Source organism: Camellia sinensis, chromosome 6 (genome assembly GCF_055761805.1).
Source record: "Camellia sinensis isolate YWXY chromosome 6, ASM5576180v1, whole genome shotgun sequence".
NCBI classification, from domain to species: domain Eukaryota; kingdom Viridiplantae; phylum Streptophyta; class Magnoliopsida; order Ericales; family Theaceae; genus Camellia; species Camellia sinensis.
In genome coordinates, this window is record NC_138966.1 from 36860052 (window position 1) to 36882276 (window position 22225).

Below are 22225 nucleotides of genomic sequence, written 5' to 3' on the forward strand. Positions count from 1 at the left end.
TCTAAATTGAAAATAAATTGAAAACACAATAGAATATTTAAATTATTTTTCAATTGAAAACACAAACAGAATATTTAAACAAATTAAAAACACAAAATCTTACAAATTATTAGGAGTGCTCGCTGTTTGACGGTTCAATTGTAATCAAAAGAACCTCTAATCTACCATCTGTCCAAAATTAGGCAGATTGAAAAAAATCAATCTGTCACCATTCTCTTATCCTCACACATCTATCTAAAATGCAACAAATCAAATCAATTTAATCAATTTAAATAAATCAAAATATTCGCGGTTCAACCCTACCCACAACCATCAAAATTTTCCCTTCCAAAAAAAACCACCAAAATTTTAAATTGGATGTAGGTTTTGGTGTAGAATTGGGGGAGAGGCCTAATTTCAATTTCAATAGTAATTGAGAATTTTAAATGAATTGGGCGTGACCAAGAAAGAATCCTACCCACCATGTCACCGCCGCCAAGTGCCTGCCTTATCGCCTCTTCCTCCGCCGTCGCCACCGCATTCCCGCCAAAACCCCTCATTTCACCACCACCACCATCGAACGATCAAAACCATAAACTTCGTCGTTTTAGAATCAATATCTTCCGCAGAGAAGCCATTGCAGTCTCATTCCTAGCTCTCGTCCCTTCCCTCCATCAACCTTCCCCTGCAGTCGCATTCTCTATCGGCATCTGTACGCAGTCTCTCTCTCTCTCTCTCTCTTCACTTTCTTCTGCAACAATTATTTTCGTTTTTGTGTTTCTTTGTTGAAAACCTAAACCTAATTTTTTTGTTTTTAAAATGTGTGTCGATTCTTTTATTCAAATTGCTCAGCAGGACCAAAAGATTGGCTGAGAGAGCAAAAGAAGAAGTCTTCCAGGTTCGTCTTGGCTCCCATCGACGCTTCCCGCAACACTCTCCGTGCTGCTTATCTCTTACTAAGTTCCTCTCTCTCTCTCTCTCTCTCTCTATATATATATATATATATAATATACATACTATCAACACTATTATATAAAACACACAACACTGTTGTGTGAACATCTGTTTTCTCCATTTTCAATTGGTGATTCTATTTGCACACTACACTTGGTCTCAGTACACACCTATTTCTGCTGTTTGAATATCAACTTCGGAGCAAAATACAAATGTTCAGATTTCTACTTCCAATCTAAATACAAATGTTCGGATATCAACTATTGAATGCGATTTTTGTTCGAACAATTGATTTTTTATATTCAAACATTTTGATTTTGTTCAGAAGTTGATATTCAAACAGCATAAATAGTGTGTATTGAGATAAAGTATGGTGTACGGATACAATTACCCTGTTCAATTGGTGTAAACTGAAACACTTTTTTCTCCTTCCCAAATTACCATTTACAACTGCTTAGGTTTTGATTTTGAATTTTAAATTTTAATAAATTTTCATTTTTTTTAATTTTTTTTTTTTTTTTTATCGTACATTCAATTGGGTGAACATGTCTTTTGGTGTCTTGAAGATTTTGCTTCTCCTCATGTCACATGGCACGCATTTCTCTATTATCAAGAAAAATTTAGATAGCTAAGTGCATGGGATTTGAAACCAAGACCTTGATCTTGGAAAAGAAAATTTTTACCACTTGAACCACACACATACTATGATATTAATTGATTTATCATTTATTTTTTTTTGTACTTACTTGAATTGCACATGTATCGTGTGTGCCAACTGCTAGTATTATATAAAGCATACACCTCAATTACTTTTTCACAGATGCCCTTTCACCTAAAAAGTGCCACTTCTTCCCATTCAGTAACTGTGACATTCAATAACCCTTTTAATGATTTTCCTCCTTCATCAAATTGTTCAAAATTGCTAATTAGTTTTCTTTGATCATCAAACTATCCAAAAGTTAAATATAAAATTATCACATCGTGTTTGCACCACTGCTAGTGTATATATATATATATATTTATAATCTATGTATGTGTTGTGTAATATGATTAATTTGGATTGCAATTGACAGCAAAGGGCGATTCTGATTATGGAGACAAAGACTTGGAAGAAGTTCAGAGGTTGCTCAGATCTGCTACTATGGATTGCGTTCCGCAAGAGAGGAATTCTTTTGTTACCTTTCAAGCTAAAACAGGAGTTGAGGTTTCACATTCTTTCTGTAGTACTACTCTTCTGGTTTTCTTATGGTTTGGAATTTAAACCACAATCTCAGATGTATATGGAAAAAATTTTAAGCTCATCTTCACAATTGGGTTTTAAAAATTCTATTTGTCAAGAATGCAATAATATTCCTCTAGACATGACATGTAAGAGGGACAATTTCATGGTTTTATGATTGTTTGGGTTATTGTTACATGAACTTGAAGAAGATGATTTCTTGAGGTTGTCTCTTTCATGGTTTTTGCAATCCAATTGGATATTGGAGAACTGGAGAGAAAGGAAACCATTTCTTACTTACCGCAAAAAAAGGGGAGAGAGTGAGAGAGAGAACACTTGAAATGCATCAAACTAGGTCATGGAAGATTATGAGATATGGGGAATGCCAATTTTACATGCACCTAATTACATAAATAGTTTAGTGGAGCATCTATAAATAACTAGAAATAGGAGGAGAGAAAAAATGCTTATTTTATTGTCTTAAACTCAATTATCAGGTTAATTTGTGCAATTCACAGGTTTGTACATTCCGCTTGGTTGTGAAGAATGCATCATCATTACTTGATGACAATGATCCAATAAAATTGGAAGCTGAAGCTAGTCTTAGGGATCTCGTAAGGTATGCTAGTGATGTCTCGTATTTTCCTAGCCCTATTACTTGGATCTTTAGGCATGCCAAGATGCACAGGTCATTGTAGAGGGCTTTTAACTTGTCTTCGATGCTTTCCAATACATGAATGTTGTTTGCATTTCCGGCCAAGTGATAGTTACTAATTAAATTGTATGGCATATCAACTTACTCATTAATAATATTATGGCTTTGTTCGGTGTGAGTTGAGTTTCATATTACTTATACTAAATATTTATGAATTTAGGCTTTTGATTTGGTCATTTCCTGTCTCTTCTACAGGCATCAGCACTTAATAATGTGCAGTGTCTTACAATAGTCATGGTCAATTTGATTGAAAAAATAGTTAATGATTTTCCTAAGTTGATTTATTCAATTGCTGCTGATGCAGAGCTATTTCAGTGGCATAAACCATGAATATGTGAGTGTCACGGAACAAACATTTTTCAATGTACCAACTTGTGTGAAAAGAATCCATATATTTCAAAGCTTTTGCCTGTATATTAAGTGACTAATCTTATTTTTGAGTTGTTTCCAAATGTGTATAATTTTTTTTAAACATGATTGCAGGTCATTTACCTCTCTCAATGCTGTGGCAAATGATGCTGATATCCAATTACCTTCCAGTAGGTCTGTGTATTATATGAAATTCAGAAATTGTTACAGAAGTTTTCAGTCATTTTGGAATTATTTCATATGGGTGATGGTGTATGGAGGTGTTTTTCTTTGTTGCCACTTAAACTACCTTGTTAATCTCATTACAGTTGTCATAGAATATGCCGACTTACAAATGGTTGCCACTCACCTCAACTCTGGGTTGAAACGTGATTTCGTCTTTTAGTTTGTCGAATCAGTCAACATCATCACAACCACAAACCACCTTTGTCATCAGCTTCATTACAATTAATTAACATAGGAAATGCCAGTAGAAGTAATTCTAGTAGCAATTGATGTTATCATTATACAAACCTTAAAATGATCACATACAATTGAAGTTAAAAAATTTCGTTTTAGGCAAAAACCCTGTTTTCTTCTCCTCACTGATATAAAAAGAAAAATTGTTCTGGAGTGGAGTTTCGGCTTGATCTGGTAAGGGAAATGCTTGGAGTAGTGAATGGAACTGGTATATTCCCTTGCTAGCTGATGTAAAATTAGCTGTTTAGAAATAGTACAGAGGTTGAGCTTTATTATGTTGGAGTCGAAGAAGGATTATGGTGTTTCACATTAGCTAGTGGATGATTTTTGTGACTTTTTCTGGTGTAACTGGCAGTTATCAGCTCATAGTTGGTTAAACCTTGAAAACAACCTTTCGAGAGGCACAAATATAGGTTTTGGCTAGTAGCATATGTTATTCAAAGTGGAAAGTGCAGGAACCATCATTTGATCATACATACCATTCCATTTTATGGTCTTTTTTATGTGTGCCATAAATTATAAGGGAAATACATGCGACTGACTAATCCATTAGATGTTGGCAGGGTGGAAGAGATAGCACTTGTCTAAGGATGGTCAACTTACTCTTATGAAGGATATTTTATTGAGCTTACTTGCGTACTTTATATCCTTGTATACCATTCCTCTTTTGATGGCAAGGAGATTAGAGAAGTTGCAGTTGGATTTTTTGTGGGGGTGTTACGGAGCTGCTTAAATAACATCTTATGGTTTGGGACACAATCTGTACTTTGACAAGGGAGGGTCGGTTGGGATTTGGGAATTAGGAGGTTGTATATCTTTAATGCGTGCTTTGAAAATTTGCAAGTGAAAGAGATATATGTTGGAGGAGGGTGTTGACATTTGAGAATGGTATTTTTTTTTGGTCATTGAACCACTTTGGAGGTAACTATGTCTCATGGGAGAGGCTCTTGGACCGGTGTTCATCAATTTTGGGATGATTTTTTGAAATTTGTGAATTTCAAGGTGGGGATGGGAGATAGTGTGGAGTTTTGGGGCCAAAGGTGGTGTGGAGAGGATGTGTAAGAAAGAGCATTTCCTTTTGTTTTCCTCCATGCCATTGATAAAGAAATTCGAATGGCTAAATTATCTTTCGGTGCGGGTATTCAATCTTTTACTTATTTTTTTTTTTTTTTTTGGGGGGGGGGGGGGGGGTTGATGTTGGGTTGAGAAGGAATGTGCAAGACTTGGAAATGGATAAAATGTTCAACCTTCACAACATGCTTTGGCTTCGTTTGGGAAGAAGGGTTGGGTTGGGTTTGGGGCTATTTTAGCCACAAAAAGATAAAATAGGTTTTTTAGCCCAGTAAGACAAAACATCACATCTAACCTATAATCATTACATTCTTTCTTTCACAAAAAATCAAAAAAGTCAAAAAATCCTTTCCAAATGAGACTTTTTATCCGTAGGCTAAAATAGCCAAAAAGCCAACCTACTTCCCAAACAAACCCTTTATGGGCTTAGAGGCGTTTGTAAGGAATTATTAGTATGGATTGTTGTTAAGACAGAGATTTGAGGTTAAATCCTTTTAGGGGCTTTGATGACAAATAGAGGGGTGTCTTGCCTTTGGAGAGGCATTTTGATGGTTGGAACTCCATCTAAGGTTGTTTTCTTTGTGGAACAAAAAGATCTTGACTATAGATTAATTTGATTAGGAGGCAATAAAATATTATAAATTATTGTTGCCTTTGCGAGTGTGATAGTGAATATCTTTTGTGGGAGCCGAATAATTTCAATTAGGAAGCGGCCGACTTTGTTCAACGTTTGGCTAAAGTAATTCGGCCTTGACCAAGGACAAAGCCGAATAAAGAGCCGATCAGGGCTTAACATTCAATAGGAAGGCTGAATAGGTAACCACATGCGAGAGATCGAGAGTGGGCCTAACCCTCAGGCCCAGAGGTAATATAAAAAGAGAGGAATGCCAACTAAAGCAGGTATGTGAGAATAGACAAAATAACTTGAGACAGAAGCAAATTTGAGAGAATACTAACTTGTTTGTCGGAGTGCTAATTCTAGCAACTCTGACCGGAGTGTTCATCCCTTTTTCAGGTAGCAATCAGAGGATCAAGGACGTCTAGCTGGATCTTGGGGTATTTCCATACCACTTCTCTACAATTGGCGCCGTCTGTGGAAATATTCAAGCGCATCCATGGCTGGCGTAACAGATGATCCTCCGGTAGTTGCTGACGACGTTACACCAAGAGATGACATCACTCCAAGAAACATGCTTGGACCGAAGAATATCACCGTGCTACGGGCCTTGAACTTCGACTCAATAGCTCAGACCTCACCCTCAACTTCGGTGCAAGAGACTATGCAGACAATCATGGATCAAGCAAAGCGAAATGAACAGCGTCTAAAAGATATGATGGTTGAAAACAAGCGGCTGTGCCAGGAATTGGCCCTAGAGTTAGCCAAATCCCAGCAGGTCACATGCCATGATCGGGGTTGATCCCCAGAAAAGAAGGATGATCGACGACGTCGACTTCGGAAACATGATAATGGCAGTGATTTTGACTCACCATCTCAAGAACCCAAAAAGAAGGGACGAGTTGATGTATCTAGTTCATCTGAAGGAAGTCTGTACGTACGGCATAAGCGAGGGAAAAGAAGTGATGATTCGGATGAAGAAGACATGCATGACCCTTTCGTGCGACGCATCACAAGGGTTGTGCTGCCCAAGAAGTTCAAAGCACCGTCGTTCACCCTATATGACGGAAAATCAGATCCCATTAACCATATTCGTTATTATAAACAAGCGATGACGTTGCATGCTGATGATGAAGCCCTCATGTGTCGAATGTTTCCAAGTAGCTTGGGACCTTTGGCCGTCAGATGGTACTATAAACTGGAGCTAGCGTCAATAAGAAGCTTTCATCAATTCCAAAAATCCTTCAGGGTAAGATTTATCACCAACGAAGTTCAGCCGAAGCAGACCGACTCTCTTTGGGCCATGCAAATTAAACCAAAAGACTCTCCGTGAGTATTCGGCGCGTTATTGGGAATGTTTCAACTTGATGGATGATGCCTGCAATGATTCCATGGCCATTACCGCCTTTAAGATGGGATTACATCCTGATAGCCCCCTACGCAGCTCATTGACTAGAAGGCCTCCCAAAACAGCTTAGGCGTTAATGAAAAAAGTTGAAGAATATTGTAAGGTGGAAGATGATGCCCTGCGTGTCAACGCTAGGCAAAAAGTTGCTAAATCAGCTTCGTCTGGTCCAGTTCAACTGATAAGCGCCGTGCTATCAAGGATCCCCGAACCTCGGACTTGGGCTAAACGAGACAAAAGGTGTGATGCGCTGTTCAAGCGATCAGTGTTCGCACCGATCAAATGAACAGTATCAAGTGGATAGCAGGCGCACAAGACGTTCAGATAAGAAATACACGAAATTGGCAGAGCTGATCGGTAAGATCTTACCCAAAGTCCAACACCTTCCATTCTTGGCAACTCCGACCGGAGTGTTTATCCCTTTTTTAGGTAGCAATCAGAGGATCAAGGACGTCTATTTGGACCATGGAGTATTTCCAAACCACTTCTCCACATCTTTCTACATGCTAATTGCATGCACCCTAGAGATGCGGTGGGGATCTTGCATGGCTGGTGGGGAGGAAGGGTGAAAAAGCATAGACGAGGAGTGGTTGTTACATATGTGCCTATATGGGGTGAGCGAAACAAGAGGACCACTCAAGGAGTGAAGGAGACTCTTTGCATAAATTTAAGGGTTTCTTTTTGGATAAATTGTATAGTTAACTGCGGAAAGGATTTCTCAAATATTAATATTCTTATAGATTTTGTCGACTCCCTTGACTAGTAAGCATTGATAGGCTTTTTTGTCTTTTGATTGTATAGGCCTTCTTTTGTTTGGGCGGTGAAAGTTTATGGCTTAACTAGTTTTCTTACATGGGTAGCACCCCTTTTGATGCTTTTAAAAATAATTTGCTTTACTTATGAAAAGAAAAAGCTCTCTCCACTTGAACCATGTCAACTCGGTATTATTGTTGATGAGCAACTTTGTTTAACACTAATTTTGTAGTAGATAGACTTAGTGAGTAGATCTTAATCAGTTATGGGTTCTAGTTTGGGTGGCCGATGATTGGAATGTGACGGGCCAGTGAAAACATTAATTGCTGAAGCTATGGTGGTTTGATCTTGTGTGCTTTGGTTATAATTTGTTGCTGTGAGGAGAAGGGTAGTGACCATGGGTGCTCAGCTGGTGTTTTCATAACTGGAGGTGTTGCCGGTGCTGCTATCGTGAGATAGAGGGTGACGGCAGCATCATACACGTTAGAGAGAGGACTAGACTGGGTTGACTGCCTCACCTTCACGTGTATGATCTATTTGTTGTCTCTATGGGCTAGTTGATGCCACATGGGCTTGATTTCAATGGGTTGTACTTGTATACGGATGTCAATGGAGCAGATTTTCTTTGGATTTGGCAATCCCAACCCCACACAACCTTGCCGCCCCCTGTTTCTGCCCCGACCACGGGGCAAAGTTTTTCCCTTGCTCTCACACATTGGGTATTCGAACCCGCCCTGATCACCTGACTAAACCAGACTAGTATGCTCTTATCATAATAGAGAAGTTAAACAATGGTTGAAGCAAAAGTGATATTTTTAGTTGTCTTACATAGATTTTATTACATTATACAGACTTCTTATAGAGTATTCGTTTCTTTTCTTTTTAGATTCAAGACATCTTATAAACCTGTCTTTTAGACGTTTAGCACATATTTTTATTAGAAATTGATACTTCTTATATCCAAGTCTTATAATCTTTAATTTTTTTTTTTTTATTCCAGGCAACTTGTAAACCTGTCTCTTAGACTTTTGGCACTTTTTTATTAGAAATTGATATTTCTTATATCCAAGTCTTCTAGTCTCTAATTTTTATTTTCTTTTTAGTCTTCTAGTCTTTAATTATGGTACATACTTCTGTAGTTTTTAACACTTAGCACAATACTAGTCTTTTAGACTTCCAGAGCTAGAATATATATTATCACTTAAATATATAATATAAAAATATAATGTTTACTTACATATATGGGTTAGGGTCGGATCAAATGATGCATCCCCTCCCCCATTTCAGAAGGAGAAAAATGCACATGCTTTCGCTCCATTTTTTTATTTATTATTGGATAGGGTAAAATCTGCCCCATTCGCATTAGGTGGGGTCAGGTCCTCACGGGGCCCGGGCAAAATGGCCATCCCTATACTTCTACGGTTATTTTTATTTTTATTTTTGTTTTATCCATGTATTTGTGTTAGGTCTAGCCAGTTTGAGCTTTGAGAGGGTTATGTTAAATGGCTAGGTTTGGGTCATTTTATCTCTTGCTTAGAGAAGTGTACCCCATTGTGGTATTTATCAAAAAAAAAAAAAAAAAAAAAAAAAGAAAGTGCATCCCATTGTAGGTTGTATGTACTTGCAGGTATGTGTTCTTAGCTTCGTTGTAATATCTTGTTTTTTTGGACACGTCACTTATCCAAAAAAAAAAAAAAGAAAAGGGTTTGACATTTGCAACAAAATAAACTCGATTTTAATTTTGTTAATTTAAATCCCAAACTTTTGATTTATCTAAACCATTTGCCTCAATGAAAAATGGTATTTTAGACATTTTATGTATAGATACATTGAGTTAAAATACTAAAATATCATTTTTCTGTCGATGTTACTTAATGGAAATATGCTAATGGTTTGAATTGAAAACAAATCAAAAGAATAGGGTTTAAATTGATAAAATTAAAAATCCAGGGTTTATTTTGTTACAAGGGTCATTTTGGGAATTTTATTTATTTATTTTTTATTTTTTTGTAATTTTCTCGCCCCAAAAAAGATTTTGTAGATCTTCACTGTGAAGTTGAATTCTGTAATAGTTAAATCTCCCATCCATAGAAGTTTAAGTGAAACTATGAGCCTCTCAAATGTTCCATTTACTATTCTTTGCTAATACCAAGTTTATTTGTCTCCTTTGATACAGGCAGAAGGTGGCAGATGCACTCATGGACACAATTTCTTCCCTAAACAAATTCGAGCAGGGTGTCATGGATTGCCTTGAAATTTGATCGTTTTATTTCCTCCAGAGTTAAGATATTGTGGTTCATGTTCTGGGTGAAGGTTTCTAAAAGTTGCTTCTATCTATAGAGTTGAAGACAGTGAGTCGGCCCTTAGTCACCTGTTCAAATTTTCCGTGTAGCTTAGGATTTTGGTTGAACTTCTCTTCTTTGCTAGCCAGTTTTGTTTTTCTCAGTAGATTGTCTATTATTTTATATATGCATGGTATCTGCAGACTCATTTTCTATACCGGCCTTTAGGTCTCCACTTGCTGTTTCTCATATTGAGTTATTGAAATGACCCTTGTAGTTGTGAAATTTAGTTTGCCTCAAGCCACATTGATCCACATATTTGGTAGTTGCTCTTGACTTCCTCTTTGACAAGGTTCTGGAAGCACTTGTCAAGGATGTTTCATTCTTTAGTAGTATTATTTGGGACTGTTGCTGTTGTCTATGATTAGTTATTCATCGTCTGGTTCTGTGACACATTTTGTCAATTTTTTGAAGTCCTTGCTGGTGTATGGTAGATATAACCACACAAAGCTCTCTTTCTCTCTCTCTCTCTCTCTCTCTCTCTCTCTCTCTCTCTCTCTCCACTTAAATTTCTGGCTGAATTCAAGCCTTCCAGGTGTCTGTTTTATTGTTCCACATGAAAAGATGGGACATTGGTGAAAGAAGATTGCATTACTATACCCTTTTGGGAAATGTGGCTTAAATATAATTGTGCTGGTTAACTATAGATGAATATATATACATTGGACCAGATCGAGAGACTGGTCTGGGTCTCCTGCTATATTAACTATTAAGAATATTTATCACTGCTCTAGCTTTGTTTAATCAATGAAGGTTATATGAATCATTTAATTTGTGTCCTACATAACATGTTAAAAAAGAAAACTAGTGATTTTCATTGAGCCGTTATGTACTTGGCAAAATTCACAATAATTTCCAATTATTTGTCATCACTGCATTATAGGAGATGACCAGTTATAAATTTTCTGACATGATATCAATTATTGTCTAGTCTAATATTTTATGAAGTTATGATGATTTCCTGAAGCTAAGTACCAAGTTTTACTTATTGTACTCTCTCTCTCTCCACAGGATAATTGGGCTGAATGATCCAATCGTTCACACAAGGAGTTCATATGCTGCTCTAACTATCTCTTAATAGCGTCATATGATGTACCCATGCTACATTTTGGTGGCCTGTTAAATTGGTAAATGTTCTTTCATATGAAATCTGACAGAATGACACATGACAAGAAAAGGGAATGATGTCATACCTGATGTCATACTTGTAAATGAAATTGTAATGCTGTCATACCTGATGTCATGCTTTTGGTAGCCAGTTTTATTTATTTTTTGAATCGTGAATGTTGATATGTGGTAAAAATAGATGATAATATCTGACAAAAAAAAACAGCATGAGGCAGTTGTAAGATGTATTTGCAACAAGGAATGTCCCAATGTGCACCTTCTTACTAAAATATGGTGGGAATTGACTTCTCTAGGTGGAGGACGTGTAAACTACTGTTGTCTCCAAAACACTTAAAAGAACCTTAGCCGGGATAAATATAAATGATCTGCCATGACTTGGTTCATAATTTACGTCCATATTATTTAGAGAGGAAGTGAAAGCCTTTGTACCAATCCAAAACTTCTTCTGCTGTAGTTTGGCCTCTAGATATTTAGTGGAAAGAAACCTCCATCAAATAAGAAAGTGCAGAGGATATAAATTATTCTCTCTTGGAAGTATATGATTTATCGGTTATTTTTTTATTTTTTATTTTTTTTGGTTTTATATAATTGTTATAGTTTTTTTTCTTTGAGAGTAGTTTTTATCATTTGAACAATTGACAACGTGGGATATGTTTTTGCTGAAAATGGTCGTAATAATGCTATCAGAGAGAATGTCTACAAGTTCAAAATATCCCACAGTTTATTTCTCTGACTTGCTTAGAGAATCATCAAACAGCGACATCTTGCAGTTTTGTTGTCCAAATGCAATTTGTATTATTGAGGCAACACTAGCAAAGAATGATGCCCACTCCTAAACTACAATTTGGAGTTAGAAATGTATAGCATCGAAACTTGTAGAGAGTCCGTTCTTTATGGAATGGCTTGATTGGGTGAACCAGAAGCCTGTACCAGATACAAGCGACAACATGGTGTTCCATCATCAGGGTGGGTTTGTAGTGACCTGGGCAAGCTGCGAAGCTTGTTGAACAGATTTAGTGGATCATGCAACAGACCAAAATGGGCATCTGGATCTCCAATTTGTGAGAGACTAACATCAGAAAACCCTAGAGATGGCAGGAGATGATCAGGCCAATCACTATAGAAATGGAAAATGGAGCTGGAGAGCGTGGTTGAAGGCTTGTTCATGAAATCTGCTAAGAGGACTGTGTGGGTAAGAGTACAATTGGCAGCTATGATCTTCAGTACTTCCATGGCATGTGAGTGGGAGAGGTAGTAAAGGATGCCTTCTAGAACCCACACTGTATTCTTCTCTGGGACAAATCCTGATATCTGAAGCTTTTGGAGCCAGTCATTGTCTCTGATATCAGCTTCTACTCTGTTTAGAGATTTTGCTGTCATCTTCGCATGCTGGCAATCATTTGTTGATTCTGTTGCTGCCTGTAGAATAGTGGTTTTCATTTGCAAGACTTCAGGAAAGTCAACCTCAAAAACATCGGTTTCTTTCAAGCAACTTAATCGGTACGCCCTTGCATCCATTCCTGCAATGTAAGAAATTATATTTTGCTCAAAATTTGGTTTACACTTTGAATTTTACTTGGGAATTTGAATAATGAATTTGCTGAATTCTGTTTTGAGTGAAATATGAATGTTCTAAATGGGGGAGGCCAGGGTTCTTGGAAGAAAGCATACTCATTTAATACAACTGCCCAAAATTTAGGTTGATTAAACCAAGTTTTGGCTGAGCACATGCATGAAGCAATAGTTCCCAACTTGTAATGCATATTTTTGCTGCATTTCAATGTTTATGTTGTATGACAATAGCCTTTGTAGAGGTGACATGGTTATATTGATTAAGAAATAGACAAGGATTTCTTGCTAATATACATGATTTGTTGTTTTGGAGGAGTAACCCTTGTTATATATACCCAATATTGTTTCTATATGTTTTGCTAAGTGAGATGAACTATAAGTTTGTGCTGTGAAAATGATATTGTGCCTTATAAACTATGATAAGTGCTTTTGTGCCTTTTTGCCTTAGGTGTTTTAAACTGGTGACGTTCCTTGTGTTAAGGCATAATGGATGAAACACTGATCCAGAAAGAGGAGGTCAATCTGTCAAAAATGACTAAACATGTATTTTGAATTTGGCACTTATTTTTTTGGACACGTTTTATGTTGGAAGCATTTGTTCGCTACAGGAAAACTTGCACATGACGGCGCTTAGAAGGACGTTTTCCAAAACTCTGCAAATAACCTGACTTTTGTTGCATTTATTGGTAAACGTCATTTAATATGCAGCCTTCAACGTCGTTTCAAATAACATTGTTTAGTCGTAAACCAAAATGATGTCATTCAGCTACATCAAAATTTTAAATGGGTAAATACAACATTGACAAAACAAATTTCAAACCAATATAAGTTAAAAGAAACATAGTTCTAACTTATATTTGTGTATGTCAATACTCAAACCAATCCCTTCATCATGAAACCTCCATTTCTCCTCCGTTTACCACACAGAGATATACTTCTAGACTCTCCCTATCAAACATACAAAAATAGCGAACACAACTGTTGATCGATATGAAATCAAGTGCAGCTTTCACGTTCAAGCTTTCCAATGGAAAGCTATATGTGTGATTCATAGATCTTATTTTCTGTTTTGTTGCTGGGTTGATTTCGATTTATTGGTTTTTATGTATAATCTCAGAGGACATCTTGTCCTCTCTTGGACTCTCATTCTTTTTATTTTAATAAATCCTTTTTGTTTCCAATCAAAAAGAAAAATAAAAAAAAGGTGCCGGCTCCGTCTTCTTCACTCTCTCTCTCTCTCTCTCTCTATATATATATACATATATTTCAATTAGGGTTTCACTTTTGGCTCCTATGAAGTTAATTGATTTAAAGATCCCTTGAGCCGCAGTTAGATCAGATCAGTAAAAAAGTAGAGGATCACTGATCTCTTGTTCTTGATTTTGCTTCATATGATCAGAAGCTAAAGCTCAAGAACTCAAAACTCGTTGGGGTTTTCTCTGGTCTCTCTTGGAACTACACAGATCTAATCTCCAATCACACCTGGAAACATCTTTTGATGTTTGTGTCCATGTGACACCTTGTTTTGTTTTTATTGGGTTTTGCATTTCGATATATGCTATATGTTGTGTTATACAAGTTTGTTGTGTTGAATTGTTATTCTCTCTCCTTCATCTACCTCATGTTTTTTGGTGACAGAAATGGATCAGTACCAGAGGGTCGAGAAGCCAGCAGCATAGGTACTCATGGATGGCAATGAGATTGGATTACGAGTCAGGTCAGGATGCGAAGCTGTATGTTAGTGAATTCTGATGAGGTTTTGTCTCTGTGTCTAATCACCTTTATTTTGTTAAATATGTATATTGTCTGATAATTAAATTTGTCTATTGGTGTGTTCAAAGTAACTTCATCCCGAGGTTGGGAATAGTTAGCTCACAACGATCTTTTGTCCCAATTTTTGTTTTTATTGCTTTCCCATGGTCAATTCAATGAAAGTAAATGTTCCCAGTGTCGCACATGCATGCATGATTATCTTTTTTGTTAACAAGAGGTCATTCGCAATCTGATTTTTGGTGATATCAAAATTGGCTTTTTATCGACTTCTAAACCCATTGACATAGAATTGGGGTATGGGTTCAGTCCAAAGTTTCAGTAAAAGTTCACAGCATTGACTTTCTAGACAAATAGGGTCCTCTGTATGAGTGCATGTGTTCTATTTTTAAAAATAAAGCCTTTTTAAATCACTTTGGTTAAGAGGTTGGCTCTGTGTCTGTTGTGTTTTTTCACTATTCTCAATTTGCCATGAGTAGCTTATTGACACTAATCTTTATTGCAGGTTGCAAATACAGTGCAAGAACCAATGAATTTGTGAACAATGAGGATATGTTGATGTATAATATCAAAGCTCTAGTTATTTTAATCCAGGTATTGAGTTTTATGTACTGTTAGCTAGAATGCAGTTCATATATTAGGCAATTTATTGAGTTACAAAGAGAGATGCCTATGTGATTATTTATACTGCCTGGATAAAGAAAACATGACTTATATTTTAACTCATGTTTTAGCATTAGTATATTATTCTTGTGTGTGTTCCTTATCATAGTTTCGTTTATTTCTACATTTCCTTTTGATTCTTTTCATTTTTTCCTGATTGCGATTCTACAGATTGATGGATATCAGACAGTTCGTAGGAGGAAACATGTTTGCTACTTCTTTAAGACAAATAGCCACTGTTTAAGAAGCAAGCTTCAAGAAGAGACACAAGTTGTATGATTTAGGAATTCGTACAGGTTAATTTTTTAAAATTCTGACTCGGGTTGTAGCCCAAGTGATCTTGTGCCCAAAAAAATAATTAAAAAATACTGAAATTGACGAGTGCTATTGTATTCACCAACCTGCACCGAGAAGAACAACCTGGGCTGCTCCACCGTAGAAGGAATTGAGTGCGGCTTCAATTTTTGAATCAAACCACATGGTCCTAACAGCAAGAATCACTCCGGAGACTTCCCTAGCATTGGTGAGCCGATCTTTCTTTATCTTTTCATAAAGACTTCTCAGGTACGTCTCTCCTGCGAATAACTCTGCTAGTGGATCATGAACCACATGATTCCATAATGCTCTTCCGGCAGCTGTCTGGCACGCTGACTGCCGAAGCGAATCCCACTCATTTTCAATACTAGCATGGATCTGTTGGACTGTGTCGGTATATAACAAGTCCGGTAGCTTTAGTTCTGGCCATGACTGGTCTTCAAGCTTGCCATTTTGTTCTTCTGACATGGTTTTTTCTTGTTTGTTTCTTAACAGGTAAGTTGAGAGAGAATGTATGGAATATATAGCAGAAATGGTGTTTGAGGAGGGAAGACATTGGAGGGAAGGGATAAGGAAAAAGAGAGCCACACACAAAACTAATGTCTCACAAAAAAAGCTGAATCGTATCCAGCTTCTTTACCTTAATGAAAAGGGAAGGTATTGAGGAGTCCACGACTACCACACCCACCAATTTCATTCATTCATTCATGTGCTTTCAGCTTTCAGCTTTCTCTCTCTAAACCTGTCTATTTTGAGTGGAAAAAGAGTAAATAAGTAATGGGCTCCCACTTGAAGTGACCTATCATCACAAGTAAGTGGTTCCCACTCGAGCCTAATCAATTTGAAAGTGTTATAGCATTGTCCTTAACAAACAAACAAACAAAAAAACAAAGCTGTTATGGACGTGTTTGTAAATTTTTTATTGTATAAATTTGCATCAGAGTAGTTGGTACAATTTTTTTCTTACATTATAAGGCAAAATAGTTTGTAGTCTTGCTTGGAGTTTGACTTTTTTAGTGACTTTTTGGTTTTTTTAGAAGGTGAAAAAAGTTAATGTGTTTGGAAATATTTTTATTAGTTTTATGGAAAAAAATGATTGGCTCTTTTGGTAGGTTTTTTTTTATTTTTTTATTTGAAATTACTTTTTGGCTTTTTTAGTGGATTTATTTATTAGTTTATTATTTTTTATATTTTAAATGAGACTTAAATAAGTTGAAAAAAGCTTATTATTGAGAAGTTGGGAGGTCTATTTAGTTTTTAATTTCTAATTGTCAATTTTTAACTTGTTAGAGTGTCCGCATCAGTTCAACAAATTTTGAGTCAAATTATATTTCAAAATTTACTTTTGCTATTTTAGGCCAAGTTTGGCATGATTGAAAAAAGATAAAAAGTCAAAAAATCACTATTCTATTTAAGTCACATCATCTTATTTAAGTTATATCACCTCTCTAATACATTACTTCAAACTCAATCCAAACTCAACCCATATTTTATAAAAAGTTAAAAAGTGTACTTATTTAGGTCAAGTTTGAGAAGACTAAATAAGTTTACTTTTTGACTTTTTTATGAAATATGGGTTGGATTTAGGTTGAGTTTGAAGTGATGTGTTAAAGAAGTGATGTGATTTAAATAAGATGATGTGACTTAAATAGGATAGCGACTTTTTGACTTTCAAAAGATGCCAAACTTGGCCTTCTCAAACTAGGCCTTAATTAGTCACTTTTTTAGTACTTGTTTTATTAAACTCTCTATTCTAATTCAATTCTATTAAAATATTTTTCTTATTGTATTTGTTATTTTATTATTATTATTATTATTATTTTATTAAATTGATAGGAGCCACCCAAACAATTCTTAAAAAAAAAAAAAATGCCATTAATTGGTTGACTAGTTTGTCGACTGGTTAGACTAATTTTGGTCATTTTTCTTCTTCTATTATAGGCACTCACGAGACATCCTGTAGGATATCCAAGAAGATATCTAGGTGGACGACTGGTTTAAAGATTTTGACTCAGTTTTGTTTCAGAAAATATAATAAAAAATAGAATAGCCAATGAACAATGGTTCAATAAAGTTGTTGAGTTATTGTAACAAATATAAATAATAACTAGCCATAGAATTAGTTGAGTATAGAATTAGTTGAGTTTGATGGAGCACAAATTCTTGATTTTGCTCTCTACAGCTATTGTAGAGGGCTTGATACTGATGCCTCTTAGAAGTTGTATCAAATAGGTTTTAGGTACTCTTGTAAATTGTAGGAGCCATCTAGTTTGTATACGTAGAAATATTGGGTTGTATACGGAGAAATATTGTGCGTCCTTGTCGGATCTAATATTATCCATTGTAGGTAGTGAATAATTGCTCCTTATCCACTCATTTGGGGTAAGTTTTATTTTCTTTTTTTTTTTTAAGGAAGGGGGTAAGTTGTCTACAATGGGTGATGGGAAGGGTTCAGTTGGGGGCTGGTTCACTGCTGCAGAGTTCATTTGTTTTTGTATTCTTCTTCCTAGCAAGCTAGACAATGATTGAGCCCTAGATTGGTGTTTTGCACCCACTTGAAAAATTAGAGCAAAAATCAATTTAAGGGAACTGGTTGTCCTGTAGAAATGAATATGAAGTTGTCTATATCTCAAAATTCCCATTGCATACTAGTACATTAACTAAAGCATGAAAGCACAAAAGTGTAATGCTATATTTGGTAGGAGATAAGAGATGGAAAGAAAGGAGAAAATGAGAGACAAAATGAATTATTTACTCTCTTTTTGGTACATACTTTCTCTTGTTTGGTTGGGAAGAAAGTAGAGAGAAAGTAAAGGAAAAAGTTTTTGTATTTGGGGCACAGTAAGAATTAAACGTTGCCATTAATTAATTAATTATTTTTTGGGCTTATGTATTGAAGATTTTTTTTTTTTTTTTTTTTTTTGTAAGGATATAAATTTTTTAAAATGTTTCTTAGTTGGATTCTTTTCTTTTTCTTCCTACTAATGTTGTCTTTAGATCATATATTAAGATAAGAATTTGAAAAAAGAAAGAAAAATGGAGAAAAACTTTAGTTTATATTTTCTTCACATTGCCTAAACCTTTTTCCTTTGCAAAATATGCCTCAAATTCATGATTTAAACAAACTAAATCTACCACAAAAGAGAAATAAAATTAGAATTCTCTCTTCATTCATTTTCCCTCCTACCAAACTTACCATATTAATGAATATGAAAAGGAAAATGATTGGTGATGTGTTAGCTTTGGGTGCTTACAAATGGGAAGAGTATAAGCATAATTAAATTATCAACATTGTTTACTTCGTTAATGAGCTTGTTTGTTTTCATTTTTTAGAAAACACTTTTTAGAAAATTTTAAGTTCTTATTTTCCGTGTTTTTTTGTTTTTACTAAATTTTTTTTAATATTTTAAGCAATTTTTTTACTTTTTAGAGACACCTAACATCAATACACCTAAAAAGCAAAAAAATTGTAAAAAAAATCTTTTAAAAATTCACTAAATACAAAAAATATAAAAAAAAAAAATATAAGAATTCAGTACTTTTTTTGTATTTTTATGTATTTATTAATTTTTTAAAATATTTTTTCACAAATTTTTTACTTTTTAGATACATCTAACTAAGGTGCATCTAAAAAAGTAAAAAAAATGTTTAAAATTTAAAAAATATTCACTAAAAACAAAAGAATACGAAAACTAAAAAACTCAGTTTTCAAAAAACTTAATCCAGAAAACTCAAACCAAATACACTAAATATGATTATAGTTTTTTTTACTAGGGTTATGTGGTCCAATTCGCAACGATCTATTCACTAATCACGAGATAGTTTAATCTATGGTTTGAAATTTATAATTCATCTTTGAAATTGTCCCATTATGCTATAGTCAATACATTTTTTTTTCATTTTTAATGAAATACCAAAGTAAAAATTAATGTGAGAGAGAGTTAAGATATGAAATTTATTTCAAATGAGTGATATATATTTATTCTATTATTAAAAGGGAACAACAATTTTGGTGTCATAAAGCCACTCCTCAGAAATTTTTTTCAATTTTTCCTAAAATGACCTTAACTTCTTACCCTTACATCAGTTTTAATTAAGGGTAAAATGATAAATTAAAACAACCAATTTCACTTTCCCACTTCCCACTCCACGTCTCGTTATTGAAAAGTTCTGAACATCTTCATTGCATTTTGCATTTGTTTTGATTGAACAACTTCACTGTATTTTGCATACAAAAGTTCTGAAAGTTCTCTTCTAAAAGCATCCTATTGATATGTGATTGGTTGTATGTTTTTATGGTTGTACCTATTGTGTGATTAAATACAAATAGATTCATAAATAATTCAGATTGCAGAACAAAAAACATGTTGAATATACCAGTTGAACATAATTACATAACAAACTAAAATGACAAAAAAAAAAAAAAAAAAAAAAAGGAGAAGAAGAAGAAGAAGAAGAAGCAAGCTGAATCCTGCACTAGACAGTGTCCTTAAAACAAATTTGCCACTTCACCGGTTGGATGCTAGAGATTGTTCGACGTTTGTCTCCCAAGATACGATGGTTGGACTAGCTACAGCAATGCACTGACTGAGTAGTTTCGGCGAACAGAACTTTGACAAAACTCTCTCACTAGGAAGAATATAAACTCTAGAGAAAACTTTGGAAGACAGAGAGGAGAAAATTTTCTAGGTAGAAAATTGAAGGAGAAGGGTCTCCTTTTATACACATGGAGGGAGAAAGGAAGAGGCTCCAGCCATCAAGGCTCCTCATAAATGCAGAAAGGAATTCTGTATTAAACCTGCAAAACTGCTGGAATAATTCACCATCACTATAGACGAGTTACACACATATTATATATCTGTGTAATGTATATAATTTTGCAACCTACAATATTAGCTTGGCCCAAAGAGATTAAGATGGATGGGCCAAGCCCAACCCTTACACTCAATCCATTCCAGCAAGCCTTAAGCCTCAAGCCTCAAGCCCAAGCCCAAGTTCCAAGATCCACAATCCACGACCCACGGATTACGGACCACAGACCCGGTCCGGGCATGTGTGGCAATTTTTTCATAACCAACTTAGACCATAGTCTTGGCCCAAGCGCATTCTTAAAGCATCTATAACTTCCTTCCTTCGGAAAATTTGGATACCCCAAAGAGCTCACACCCTTAGGCAAAAAATAGGATTTAAATACCCATCAATGCTCTTCTCTACAATCAATGTGGGATACAAGGTTTTACACATTTCCCAACTCCTCTTTCATGAAGCCAACTTATTGAGTTAATTTTTCGTCTAAATCTTAATGGTTTTTGGTCATTCTTTTTGTGGTGTAAAGATTTCATTACAAAGAATCTAAATTCACTTTAATCCACCTCAATTGAAGATTGGCACCCACTTTAATATTGCATTAAAGTCACCAAAAAATCATTATTTTTCAACAATCCCCCACATGAATAAAAATCGACCGAATAACAACAAATGAACAACGCTTAACAACAAAGACTCGGAGAGAGTGCAACGGAATAACCTTGGCATCGGAAAGGGTAGCTTTTGGTTTTGAACCCCTCATAGTGAAGTTTATCGGATTTACTGGCTGCCCAGTTAATACGAAGTTTTGAACTGTTTTTCCGTTTATGTAAACCAAGACAACAAACCTCACACAGGAATTACTCCAACCATCGTTCTATTCTCACTGTTATGTCCGGTTTGGCCCTAGAACACTAGCCTTGTTTAGTGAGTGGTTTAAAGATTTAGGCCCTGTCAATTCTTATAGAAGCGACCCCATTTCTTACTCACATAGTTGACTCTACTTAAGTATCCTGCTATACTCAACTCAACACACTAGTGTCATTAAAAGCTCAGCTTAACCTTTACATTTGCAAGTATCCCTAATAAAAGGAATGGCTAGAGGTTTTAACCTCCTCAATGACATACCACTGTTATACGCAATTAGGTTGTCCTATTGAACCTAGATCTTGGGATCTCCAATCAACTAGGTTGGGTTTCCATTTCGGTAACAGCTTACACTAAAGGCCTTAAACTCATTCCTTCTGACGAATTCTATACTAATACTCAATTTAACCCTTTGGTTAGCGGATCCGTAATGTTGTCCTTAGACTTTACATAGTCTAAAGTGACAACTCCGTTCGAGAGTAGTTGTCGTATGGAATTATGTTTACGCCAAATATGTCTAGACTTTTCATTATACATACTACTCTGTGTCGTCCAATCGCCGATTGGCTGTTATAGTTAGGGGTGTGCCCGGTGCGGTTCGGGCGGTTTGAGGGTAAAATTACAAACCAAATGGCGGGTTGGCGGATTAGCAGATTGACAAATTGCGGTTTGAGCGGTTTTTGGCAGATTGGCGGATTGAAAAATATTCTAACTAATTATCATATATTTTCATAATATATAGTACTAATTTGTATAATATTGTTTAGATATATAACACAAAGTGATTTTATATAATATGTTTCATATATATAACTACTAATTTGTAACAAATTTCATATCTTAAATATCTCTTACACTCATTTTTACATTGATATTTCATTGGAGGTTAAAAAATATATATGTATTAACTATAGCGGAGCAGAGCGGTTCGGTTGGCGGATTATAAATTTTAAACTTTAAACCGCAGTTAGCGGTTAGAGCGGTGTGGATTGATGCGGATCAGTGCGGTTTTAGCAGATTGGACGGTATTTTGCACAGCCCTAGTCATAATGAATACAGATGGCTGTCACAGGTTTCGACCAACGTGGAATATCCTCAACAAACTGGCGAAGCCATTCAGCTTCTTCAGTTGCTTTATCCAAAGAGATTCCATCATTGATCTCGATATACACGTTTGCTTGGAAGATTTCCAAAACACGGCTGTCCCTCCGAGGGTAAACAC

General features: G+C 35.5%; 2 protein-coding genes across 14 annotated transcripts; one reads left to right on the forward strand and one right to left on the reverse strand.

Annotated features, from left to right (window-relative positions):
- The first annotated feature begins 303 nt into the window (after positions 1 to 303).
- On the forward strand, positions 304 to 16311 carry LOC114307428 (plasma membrane fusion protein). Of its 13 annotated transcripts, none has more exons than XR_014332233.1 (11): positions 348 to 691; positions 832 to 939; positions 2007 to 2137; positions 2671 to 2771; positions 3063 to 3201; positions 3351 to 3410; positions 9717 to 9891; positions 10894 to 12510; positions 14221 to 14338; positions 14858 to 14946; positions 15187 to 16311. XR_014332233.1 is itself a non-coding variant. In XM_028252838.2 (7 exons), exons 1-7 carry the CDS (start codon positions 463 to 465, stop codon positions 10896 to 10898), a joined length of 693 nt encoding a protein of 230 aa, XP_028108639.2. In that variant the 5' UTR covers positions 309 to 462; the 3' UTR covers positions 10899 to 11159. The 13 variants fall into 13 exon arrangements, 3 of the variants coding, with proteins under 3 accessions (XP_028108639.2, XP_028108638.2, XP_028108640.2); XR_014332232.1 differs by having other exon boundaries at positions 14221 to 14299; XR_014332227.1 differs by lacking the exon at positions 3063 to 3201 and having other exon boundaries at positions 309 to 691.
- On the reverse strand, positions 11662 to 15798 carry LOC114307427 (Leucine carboxyl methyltransferase). The gene is made up of 2 exons (XM_028252836.2): positions 15417 to 15798; positions 11662 to 12530 (listed from the first exon to the last, which is right to left on the reverse strand). The coding sequence occupies exons 1-2, from the start codon at positions 15796 to 15798 to the stop codon at positions 11902 to 11904; spliced, it is 1011 nt and encodes a 336-aa protein (XP_028108637.2). The 3' UTR covers positions 11662 to 11901.
- Positions 16312 to 22225: the final 5914 nt, after the last annotated feature.